The following is a 12,048-nucleotide window of genomic DNA, read 5'->3' on the forward strand; positions in this document are numbered from 1 at the left end:
TTGTTCACACCTGTTGACTTTATTCATCAGATCCCTAAGTTCCTCTCTCATCTCATGACACCTTTGATGATCTTTGACTCGATTTCTCATTTCTGTATGTCTTCCCCTCCCAGATGTATTAACTTCTGATCCATATTTTAATAACTTCAAACAACCTTATCCAAAATATTGACCTATTTCAAACAGCCTTTCCAAAAATATCAACCTCTGGTGATTCACGATTTGTCTCCCCTTCATGTTTTTCTCATGGTCTAGGCATTTGCTTTGCCCTGATACTTCCCTTATCAGAATCCATTTCCAAAGGTCTTGAATATTTTCTCCCAGAAAGCAGACTAATAGTTGTATAGCTTGTTGGCATACAAGTAGGATCCATTTTATTTATCTATTTATTTATTTATTATACTTAGTCGCTGTCTCCCACGTTAGTGAGGTAGCGCAAGGAAACAGACGAAAGAATGGCCCAACCCACCCACATACACATGTATATACATAAATGCCCACACACGCACATAAACATACCTATATATTTCAACGTATACATACATATACATACAAAAACATACACATATATACACATGTACATATTCATACTTGCTACCTTCATCCATCCCTGTCGCCACCCTGCCATACATTTCATTTTGAATAATGAAAATTTCTTTGTTGCTTCACCATCTGTTATTTACTCACATTTACAGTGTGGTGAGTGCTATGATCTCTCTCTCTCTCTCTCTCTCTCTCTCTTTCTCTTTCTCTTTCTCTCTCTCTCTCTCTCTCTCTCTCTCTCTCTCTCTCTCTCTCTCTCTCTCTCCCTCTCCCTCTCTCTCTCTCTCTCTCTCTCTCTCTCTCTAGGTTTAGAGGTGAGTTAAACAGGTGCATCGGATCACAGTTTTGTAGAAATCACAGCTTTGTCTAATATGATAATTATGGAATGTTTGTGAATGTGATATAGCAACTGAGGACAGCAGCAGGTTGTGTGTTAATTTTCACCTTCACAAATCGGACTAGAGAGAGATAACAGAAATGACTTGGAACACAAATTGGAATGAGATCTTCAGAGGCTACGAGAGGCTATGACAAACCGTGAGAGAATTCCATAGAAAAAGAGAAAAAAGTGAATAGATAAAATAAGAGCAAGAAAAAAAGAATAAAAGATAGTAACAAAAGTGGCAACATTAAAAAGATGTATGAGAAAGAATTCTACCTTCGTATTCCCATTGTGTCATTGAAGGGGAAGTGGAGTGCTGAAAACTCCAACCTTCATGTATTTCAATTTCTAAAAGAAAGAACAGAAGAAGGAGCCAAGCATGGAATGCTCATTCTTCTCAAAGGTTCAGGCTGGGGGTGTCTGAATGTGTGTGGATTTAACCAAGGTGAGAAGAAAGGAGAAATAGGTAGTATGTTTGAGGGAAGAAAGCTGGAAGTTTTGGCATTGAGAGAAACAATGCTCAAGGTTAAAGGGGAAGAATGGTTTGGAAATGTCTATGGAAGTCAGAGGCTGTTGAGAGGACAAGAACTAATGAAAGAGTAGCACTATTGGAAGTCAGGGGCTGTTGAGAGGACAAGAACTAATGAAAGAGTAGCACTACTCCTAAAGCAGGAGTTATGGGAATGTGTGATAGAGTATAAGGAAGTAAATTGTAGATTGTTTTAGGTAAAAATGAAAGTGGATGGCGAGAGATGGGTGATTATTAGCACTTATGAATCTGACTGTGTGAAGAAAGATCATGATAGGCATGTGTTTTGGGAGCAGCTGAGTGAGAGTGTCAGCAGTTTTGATGTAAGAGACTGGATATTTGTGGTGTGTGATTTAAATGCAAAAGTAAGTAATGTAACAGTTGAGGGTGGAATTAAGGGGCATAAGGTATTCAGTGTTATGAATGGAAATGGTGAACAACTTCTGAAGTTGTATGCTGAAAAAGGAGTGGTGATTAGGAAATGGATGGTATGAAAAGAGGGACATATGCAAGTATATGTTTATGAGTGGGAGAGATTCCCAGCCAGCATTATTAGATTACCTAGTAATTGATAGGCATATAAAAGAGAAGCTTTTGGATATAAATGTGCTGAGAGGTAGCTGGCAGAATGTTTGATTGCTGTCTTTTGGAGACAAAAGTGAAGATTTGTAGAGGTTTTTAGTAAAGAGGGAACCATTTTGGTGTAAAGAGAGTTATGAGAGTACGTGAGCTTGGAAAAGAGACTTGTGTGAAGAAGTACTAGGGAGATTGGTGTAGAATGGCAAAAGGTGGAAGTAAATAAAGCAAGGGAGGTATTTCAGAAAGCAGTGATGGCATATGCAAGAGACTCATGTGGTATTCGAAAGGTGGCAGGTGGGCAAATTAGAATTGATAATGAGTAGTGGGATGAAGAAATGTAGTTCTTAGTGAAAGAGAAAAGAAGGCTTTTGGGTGTTACTTATAAGGTAGAGTGCAGATAACTAGGGGATGTATAAGAGAAAGTGAAAGGAGGTCAAAAGGAAGGTGCAGGGGTTGAAAAAGAGGGCAAATGAGAGTTGGAGTGAGCAGTTGAAAAAGAGGGCAAATGAGAGTTGGAGTGAGCAGTTGAAAAAGAGGGCAAATCTGAGTTAGGGTGAGTTGAGTATCTTTAAAAAGTAGATGCTTAGGAAGGAGGTAAATAATATGCCACAAAAAACATATGAGAACATAGGTGAAGAGGGCAAAAGAGGTAGCGATAACAGGCAGTGATGAAGTAAGGAGATGGAATGAGTATTTTGAAATACTGTTGAATGTGTTTGGTGTTGGAGTGGCAGATGTAGGGTGTTTGGGTTGGGGTGTTATGTGAAGTGAGAGAGTCTTGGATAGTGGTTTGGTGGAGAGGATAGGTAATGAAAGCCTTATGTAAGGTAAAATGTGTTAAGGTGGCTTGAGTAGATGGTATTACAGTTGAATTTGATAAGAAATGTGGTAAATGTGTTGTTGATTAGTTGGTAAGGATATTCATTGTATATATGGATCATGGTTATGTGCCTGAGGATTGGCAGAATGCTTGTATATTGCCTTTGTATAAAGACAAATTCTACTATTGTATAAAGTTAAGAGGGATAAAGGTGAGTTCAAACTACAGAAGTATAAGTTTGTTGAGTTACTTGGTAATTTGTATGGGATGATATTGATTGAGAGGGTGAAAGCATTTACAGAGCATCAGATTAGGGAGGAGCAGTATGGTTTCAGAAGTGGCAGAGGATGTGAGGATTAGTTGTTTGCTGTAAGGAATGTGTTTGAAAAATACTTTGAGAAACAGATGGATTTGTATGTAGCATATATGGACTTGGATGAAGCATTTGATTGGGGTGATAGAGATGCTTTTTTGGGAGAAAAGCTACTTGAACCAGAGATTTTTTTTATCAAGGGTGTAAGGCATGTGTATGAGTAGGAAGATAGGAGGAAATGGTTCCAGTTAAGGTTTGTCTGTGGCAGGGATGTATGATGTCACCATGGATGTTGAGTTTGTTTATGGATGGGGTGGTGAGGGAGGTAAATGAGAGACTTCGAGAGAGGGGTGAGTATGCAGACTCTGGGGGATGAAACGGCCTGGGAAATGAGTCAGTTGTTCTTTGTTTGTGATACAGCTCTGGTGGTGGATTCGAGTGAGAAACTGCAGTATTTCATGATTGAGTTTGGAAGTCTGTGTGAAAGGTGGAAGTTGAGAGTAAATATTAATAAAATCAGGGTTGAAGGACTGGTTTATTGGGGTGTGAGTTTGAATGTAGTAACCTTGGAGGGAGTGAAGTGTTTTAGATACCTGTGAGTGGACTTGGTAGTGAACGGAACCGTTGAAGTGGTGAGTCATAGTGTGGTTGAGGAGTTGAAGATTCTGGGAGCACTAAAGAATGTTATCCAGGAGGGTGAAAATGGGTATGTTTGAAGGAATAGTAATTCCAGCAATATTATTTGGATATGAGGCATGGGCTGTAGAAAAGGCTGTGTTGAGGAGAATGGTTGTGTTAGAAATGAAATGCTGAAATACAGTTTATGGTGTGAAGTGGTTTGATCGAGTAAGTAACGCGAGGGTAAGATTGGTGAGTGGCATTAAAAAGAGTGTGGTTGAGAGAGCTGAGGTGGGTATGCTGAAATAGTTTAGGAATATGGAATGAATGAGTGAAGAACGATGGAGTGGAAGGATTTTGAGCAATTTGAGCCTAAACATGCAGTAGGGTGTGCACAGGATAGAGTGAATTGGGTCAATGTGGTACATTGGGTCGATGGGCTGTCAGTGGACTGAACTAGGACATGTGGAGCATATGAGGTAAACTGTAAAAAGTTCTGTTGGTCCTGGTTGTGGATAGGGAGATGTGATTTTGGTGCATTACACATGACAGCAAGAGAATGGATGTGAGCAGATGTGGCCTTTCTTTGTCTTTTCCTGGTGCTACCTCACTAATGTGGGAAACAGCAATCAGCTATGAAAAAAGATTTAGAAATAATGAAATCCCATAGATGAGAATAGAGAATGAATGAAGAGAGACATACAGAACAAATCACTGACATCAACAAAGCGAATAACAAGAAATCGGAGATTGGAACCTTTCATCCCATACCACCTCAGTTACTTTCCTTTTCAACCTGGTGAATGTCACAATTTTCACATTGCATTTGATTAAATGTACAATATCAGATATATCACTCTAGAAGTGAGTATATTTCACCTCTGTTTGAGACAATATATAATGTGGTTTCAGAAGTAGTAGTGGATGTCTGGATCACCTTTTTGTGTTAAGGAATGTGATTAAGAAATACTTGGTGAAGCAGAAGGATTTGTACGTGACATTCATGGATCTGGAGGAAGCATATGATGGGATTAAGAGAGATGCCATGTGGAAGGTATTAAGAATGTATGGTGTAGGAGGAAAGCTGATAGAAGCAGTGAGAAGTTTTTATCAAGGATGTAAGGTTTGCATATGAGTAATTAGAAAGGAGAGTAGGCAGTTCCAAGGGAAGTTTAGTCTGTGGCAGGGATTTGTGATGTCACCATAGTTATTTTAATTTTTTTATGGATTGTGATGTCACCATAGTTATTTTAATTTTTTTTTATGGATGGGGTGGTGAGGGAGATAAATGCAAGTCTTTAGAAAGGGGTGAGTATGCAGTTTGTAGGGGATGGGGGAACTTGGGCAGTGGTCTTTTCATCTTAATTAGGCCAAAATCTGCTTGAATTTCATTTAAGATACATATATAAGGCTTAGATTTTTCAGAAGAGTTGTGAAACAGGTACAGTGTTTTGGTAGTATTGGTTGACTGTGTGGTATCACACTCAGGAAAAATTTTAACTGATTAGAGACTTGCCTGTTGCTGAGCCACATTCACATGAAGGTGTTTCTGATGTACATCTGACTGATAGATACTGTGCTTTGCTCAAGGCCATAACACATCCCTGGCTGGCTGCATGCTGTGAATTTTCTTTGACCCAGATGCCTTAAACCTTTTCTGTAATGAGGCTCCAGCCATAATAGTTCATGTGAACTTCAGTGATATGCAGATTTGAGCATGATACTGGACATGCATATGTGTGTAAATAGGCTTAGCTATTTGTGATTACCAGTTCATTTCTCTAGGGTATATTTATGCTTGTGATGGACCCAGTTCCAAATCTTTTGATAAAATCTGCTTGAATTACAGTTAAGACCCATACTGTATTTGAGGCTTAGAATATTTAGAAGAGCTGTAAAGTAAGTACAATGTTAGGGATGTATTGGTTTAATGTATGGCATCATACTCAGGAAAAGTTTTAATTAGTACTGCATTCACTTCTTGAGAATTCAATTTTTTTCCAGGTAAATACTTCCTCGTTCCTGTAAAAGTGCTTTCTAACATTGTGTTTTTTATTCATTCTCCTCATTTTACCACCTTGTTATGGCCCTTTTGTGCATAGGGTTTAGTCAAGTGAGAAGACTGTATGTATGCCTTTTAACAATTTACAAAAAACTAGTGGTTTCAAATTGCCTACATATCCTTCATTCCTTCAAAGTAGGTATGCAAAGTACTTTTCCTTCTGTTTAAATCCAATCTTTAGTACCCACATCCCCGCTTGAGGCATATTTCTTCATCTTCATTATTGCCTTGTATTTTTTTCAGGTGAGGGAACTAAGCAGGCACCACGTATTCCAGTTTGGGTTGAACGTAAGTCATTACACACATCATCCATTTGTATAAGGGCTCATTAGATATTGTAAAACTACTGGTACATTTGCAATTACCTGGCACTCATGAATTTGACTCGAGTAAGTAAGTAAGTAAGTAATGAAAGGGTAAGAGAGATGTGTGGAAATAAAAAGACTGGTTGAGAGAGCAGAAGAGGGTGTGTTGAAATAGTTTGGACATATGGAAAGAATGAGTGAGGACAGAATGACAAAGAGGATATACGTGTCAGATGGAAAGAATGACAAGAGGATATATGTATCAGAGGTGGAGGGAACAATGAGAAGCAGAAGCAGAACCAGATTTTGAGCGATCGGGGCCTGAACATACAGAAGGGTGAGAGGCATGCGAAGAATATAGTGTATTTGAATGATGTGGTATACCAGGGTTGATGTGCTGTTAATGGACTGAACCAAGGCATTTGAAACATATGGGGTAAACCATGGAAAGGTGTGTGGGGCCTGGATGTGGAAAGGGAGCTGTGTTCTTGATGCATTACACATGACAGCTAGAGACTGAGTGTGAATGAACGTGACCTTTTTTGTCTGTTTTCCTGGAATTACCTTGCTGAAGCAGGGGTAGCGATGCATCCTGTGGGGTAGGATGGCGCCAGGAATGGATAAAGGCAAGCAAGTATGAATATGTACATGTGTATATATGTCTATGTCTGTGCATATGTATATATACATATGTATATATACATATGTATATATACTTAGAAAAGCAAATGGATTTGTATGTAGCATTTATGGATCTGGAGAAGGCATATGATAGAGTTGATAGAGATGCTCTGTGGAAGGTATTAAGAATATATGGTGTGGGAGGCAAGTTGTTAGAAGCAGTGAAAAGTTTTTATCAAGGATGTAAGGCATGTGTACGTGTAGGAAGAGAGGAAAGTGATGGTTCTCAGTGAATGTAGGTTTGCGGCAGGGGTGTGTGATGTCTCCATGGTTGTTTAATTTGTTTATGGATGGGGTTGTTAGGGAGGTAAATGCAAGAGTTTTGGAAAGAGGGGCAAGTATGAAGTCTGTTGGGGATGAGAGAGCTTGGGAAGTGAGTCAGTTGTTGTTCGCTGATGATACAGCGCTGGTGGCGGATTCATGTGAGAAACTGCAGAAGCTGGTGACGGAGTTTGGTAAAGTGTGTGGAAGAAGAAAGTTAAGAGTAAATGTGAATAAGAGCAAGGTTATTAGGTACAGTAGGGTTGAGGGTCAAGTCAATTGGGAGGTGAGTTTGAATGGTGAAAAACTGGAGGAAGTGAAGTGTTTTAGATATCTGGGAGTGGATCTGTCAGCGGATGGAACCATGGAAGCGGAAGTGGATCATAGGGTGGGGGAGGGGGTGAAAATTTTGGGAGCCTTGAAAAATGTGTGGAAGTCGAGAACATTATCCCGGAAAGCAAAAATGGGTATGTTTGAAGGAATAGTAGTTCCAACAATGTTGTATGGTTGCGAGGCGTGGGCTATGGATAGAGTTGTGCGCAGGAGGATGGATGTGCTGGAAATGAGATGTTTGAGGACAATGTGTGGTGTGAGGTGGTTTGATCGAGTAAGTAACGTAAGGGTAAGAGAGATGTGTGGAAATAAAAAGAGCGTGGTTGAGAGAGCAGAAGAGGGTGTTTTGAAATGGTTTGGGCACATGGAGAGAATGAGTGAGGAAAGATTGACCAAGAGGATATATGTGTCGGAGGTGGAGGGAACGAGGAGAAGAGGGAGACCAAATTGGAGGTGGAAAGATGGAGTGAAAAGGATTTTGTGTGATCGGGGCCTGAACATGCAGGAGGGTGAAAGGAGGGCAAGGAATAGAGTGAATTGGAGCGATGTGGTATACAGGGGTTAACGTGCTGTCAGTGGATTGAATCAAGGCATGTGAAGCGTCCGGGGTAAACCATGGAAAGCTGTGTAGGTATGTATATTTGCGTGTGTGGACGTGTGTATGTACATGTGTATGGGGGGGGTTGGGCCATTTCTTTCGTCTGTTTCCTTGCGCTACCTCGCAAACGTGGGAGACAGCGACAAAGTATAAAAAAAAAAAAAAAAAAAATGTTATGTATATGTATATGTGTATGTATGGGCGTTTATGTATATATATGTGTTTATATTAGTGGATTGGCCATTCTTTGTCTGGCTGACTCGGGAAATAGCAATCAAGTATGATAAAGTGATAAATGAAATATGTATATCTTGCAGAGCAAAAATGGGTATGTTTGAAGGAATAGTAGTTCCAACAATATTATATGGTGGATGTGTTGGAAATGAAATGTTTGAGGACAGATTGTGGTGTGAGGTTGTTTGATCGAGTAAGTAATGAAAGAGTAAGAGAGATGTGTGGAAATAAAAAGAGTGTGGTTGAGAGAATGGAAGAGGGTGTATTGAAATGGCCATATGGAGAGAATGAGTGAGGAAAGATTGAAAGATTGACAAAGAGGATACATTTGTCAGAGGTGGAGGGAAGAAGGAGAAGCGTGAGACCAAATTGAAGGTGGAAGGATGGAGTGAAAAAGATTTTGAGCGATCGGGGCCTGAACATACAGGAGGGAGAGAGGTGTGAAAGGAACAGAGTGAAGTGGAATGATGTGGTGTACTGGGGTTGATGTGCTGTCAATGGACTGAACCAGGGCATGTGAAGAGTCTGGGTTAAACCATGGAGAGGTCTGTGGGGCCTGGGTGTGGATAGGGAGCTGTGGTTTTGGTCCATCTCACATGACAGCTAGGGGCTGAGTGTGAACAAATGTGGCCTTTTTGTCTGTATTCCTGGCGCTGCCTCGCTGAAGCAGGGGATGGTGATGCTGTTTTCCTGTGGGATGGGGTAGCGACAAAAATGGACGAAGACAAGCAAAAATGAATAGGTACATGTGTATGTATGTAATGTCTGTGTATGTTTATGTATGTATATGTTTATATGTTATATATAAGTGTATATGAGTGGATAGGCCATTCTTTGTCTGTTTCCTGGTGCTACCTCGCTGACGCAGGAAACAGTGACTATTATGTATGATGGATATATGAATATATAAGTATATAAATACCTCGCTGAAAGGGGTAGCAATGGGAATTGATGAAGGCAGCAAGTATGGATCTGTACATGTGTATGTGTATGTGTCTGTTTATGTATATGTAAATATACGTTGATTTTTTTTTTTTCGCTGTCTCCCGCGTTTGCGAGGTAGCGCAAGGTACCTTGCGCTACGTTGATATGTATATTTATATATATATGTGTGTGTATGGGCATTTAAGTATATGTATGTGTATATGAGTGGTTGGGCCATTTTTCATAGATAGATAGATAGGTAGATAGATATTGAAACAGACAGACATGGAACAAAAATCCAGAGTATAAGTGGGGAGGACAACAAAGTACCCCTGCCTCCTACAACAGCTATATTGATACTGAGTCAGCCTCATGTGGTATGCTGGCATGTTATGAAGTTGCCACAGCACACTTAAGGGTGCTGAATTCACAGGCAGACACCAGCACTATTTCAAATGGGTGAAAGTGATTTACATGATATAATTGCCTTGTGCCCACTCTCACCAGCTGTATTGGCAGGCACCGTATATGTTTGAGTTACTTCGCATCCACAGTTGTAGATATGTAAATGCTTCAGTTATTGAAAATAGTGTTGTCATTCTAATCAACTCTTTTCAAATTTCCATTATTTTTCTAGGAGCTTGCTCCCAAATGGGTTGATATTTGCAGCATTTTCTGTTTCATAGAAAATAAACCATATATAGTGTGATAGCTAGCGTGAATTGTAGTGATGTGATTTATAGGAGGTGATGTGCCATTAGTGGACTGAACCAAGGCACATGGTGCAGTTTGGGAACTATGAAAATGTCTGTGGGGCCTGGTTATGGATAGAAGGCTGTGTTTTCAGTGCATTACACGTGACAGCTAGAGAATGGATGTGAGCAAGTGAGGGTTTTTGTTTCTGTTATTGGCACTGTCTTGGTAATGTAAGTAACTGCAACTCAAGGATGGGCCATTTTGAAAACTGACTACATCTTTCCCAACTCTTTGAAGTTTTGGAACTCTCTTCCCTCTCATATCTTTCCCAGCATTTAAAAAAGTATGAAAAAAGTGTAGCCTGTAAGTGCAGTTTTTTCCTGCGCCTTCAGTTAACTTGAAATTTTTAATTGATTTACAAGTGGATTGCTGCGGTAGATCCAGTTAGTAGAATTTCACTTTAAACAGATTTGATCATACTGGTGATGGTTTCATTCACTAGTGCATGAGACCACATGTAGTTGTTTGGAAATGAATTTTGTAAAGCTTGTGTCCTTATCCCTAGCTTTGCAAGGTGGCAAGATTGTTTACCTGTGTTGACTGACAGGTCAAGATAGTGATAGTTCAGTTTATGTTTGTCTACACAGTAAAATTCATTTCATGCTATTAGAACTTATATTGTATAGATGACACATGGGGCAGTAATCTGGTGTGGGGGAAAAGAGTAGAATGTATATGTAATTTTTTTTTTCCTTCATGGAATTGTTCTGTTTTGTTTGGGGCAGGCTGGCGTTTGGAATAGATGAAGTATGAATATTTACATGTGTATATATGTATAAGTATGTGTATGTATTATCTCGGAAAGCGAAAATGGGTATGTTTGAGGGAATAGTGGTTCCAACAATGTTGTATGGTTGCGAGGCGTGGGCTATGGATAGAGATGTGCGCAGGAGGATGGATGTGCTGGAAATGAGATGTTTGAGGACAATGTGTGGTGTGAGGTGGTTTGATCGAGTAAGTAACGTAAGGGTAAGAGAGATGTGTGGAAATAAAAAGAGCGTGGTTGAGAGAGCAGAAGAGGGTGTTTTGAAATGGTTTGGGCACATGGAGAGAATGAGTGAGGAGAGATTGACCAAGAGGATATATGTGTCGGAGGTGGAGGGAACGAGGAGAAGAGGGAGACCAAATTGGAGGTGGAAAGATGGAGTGAAAAAGATTTTGTGTGATCGGGGCCTGAACATGCAGGAGGGTGAAAGGAGGGCAAGGAATAGAGTGAATTGGAGTCATGTGGTATACAGGGGTTGACGTGCTGTCAGTGGCTTGAATCAGGGCATGTGAAGCGTCTGGGGTAAACCATGGAAAGCTGTGTAGGTATGTATATTTGCGTGTGTGGACGTGTGTATGTACATGTGTATGGGGGGGGGGTTGGGCCATTTCTTTCGTCTGTTTCCTTGCGCTACCTCACAAACGCGGGAGACAGCGACAAAGTATAAAAAAAAAAAAAAAAAAAAAAAAAAAATGTGTATGTATATGTATGTATGTATATATAGGGGATAGGGGAGAAAGAATACTTCCCACATATTCCCTGCTTGTTGTAGAAGACGACTAAAAGGGGAGGGAGCGGGGGGGCTGGAAATCCTCCTCTCTCATTTTTTTTCTTTTTTTTTTTAAAATAAGGAACTGAGAAGGGGGCCAGGTGAGGATATTCTCTCAAAGGCCCAGTCCTCTGTTCTTAATGCTACCTCGCTAACACGGGAAATGGCGAATAGTATGAAAGAAAGAAAGAAAGAAAGAATATGGAAGGGAAGTGAGGGCTTAGATGTGGATAGGGAGCTGTGGTTTCGGTGCATTACACATGACAGCTAGAGACTGAGTGTGAACAAATGTGATTTTTTTGTCTGTTTCCTGGCACTGCCACTCTGAAGCAGGGTGTAGCGATGCTGTTTCCTGTAGGGTGGGGTAACTCCAGGAATGGATGAAGGCAAGTAAGTATGAATATGTATATATGTATGTGCACATAATATATATATATATATATATATCAGATTGGGGAAGAGCAGTGTGGTTTCAGAAGTGGTAGAGGATGTGTGGATCAGGTGTTTGCTTTGAAGAATGTATGTGAGAAATACTTAGAAAAGCAAATGGATTTGTATGTAGCATTTATGGATCT

The 12,048-nt window shown here is 40.1% G+C and overlaps 1 protein-coding gene across 16 annotated transcripts in view; it reads left to right on the forward strand.

Annotated features, from left to right (window-relative positions):
* Prp40 (pre-mRNA processing factor 40) overlaps nucleotides 1-12,048 on the forward strand; it is a 214,917-nt gene that overhangs the window by 49,563 nt on the left and 153,306 nt on the right. For all 16 annotated transcript variants that reach the window (XM_071678354.1, XM_071678358.1, XM_071678365.1 and 13 more), the window contains one exon: nucleotides 6,090-6,134. In XM_071678354.1, the coding sequence (XP_071534455.1) occupies nucleotides 6,090-6,134 (45 nt within the window). The remainder of the gene's footprint in view (nucleotides 1-6,089; nucleotides 6,135-12,048) is intronic.

Source organism: Panulirus ornatus, chromosome 27 (assembly GCF_036320965.1).
Source record: "Panulirus ornatus isolate Po-2019 chromosome 27, ASM3632096v1, whole genome shotgun sequence".
Classification (NCBI taxonomy): Eukaryota; Metazoa; Arthropoda; class Malacostraca; order Decapoda; family Palinuridae; genus Panulirus; species Panulirus ornatus.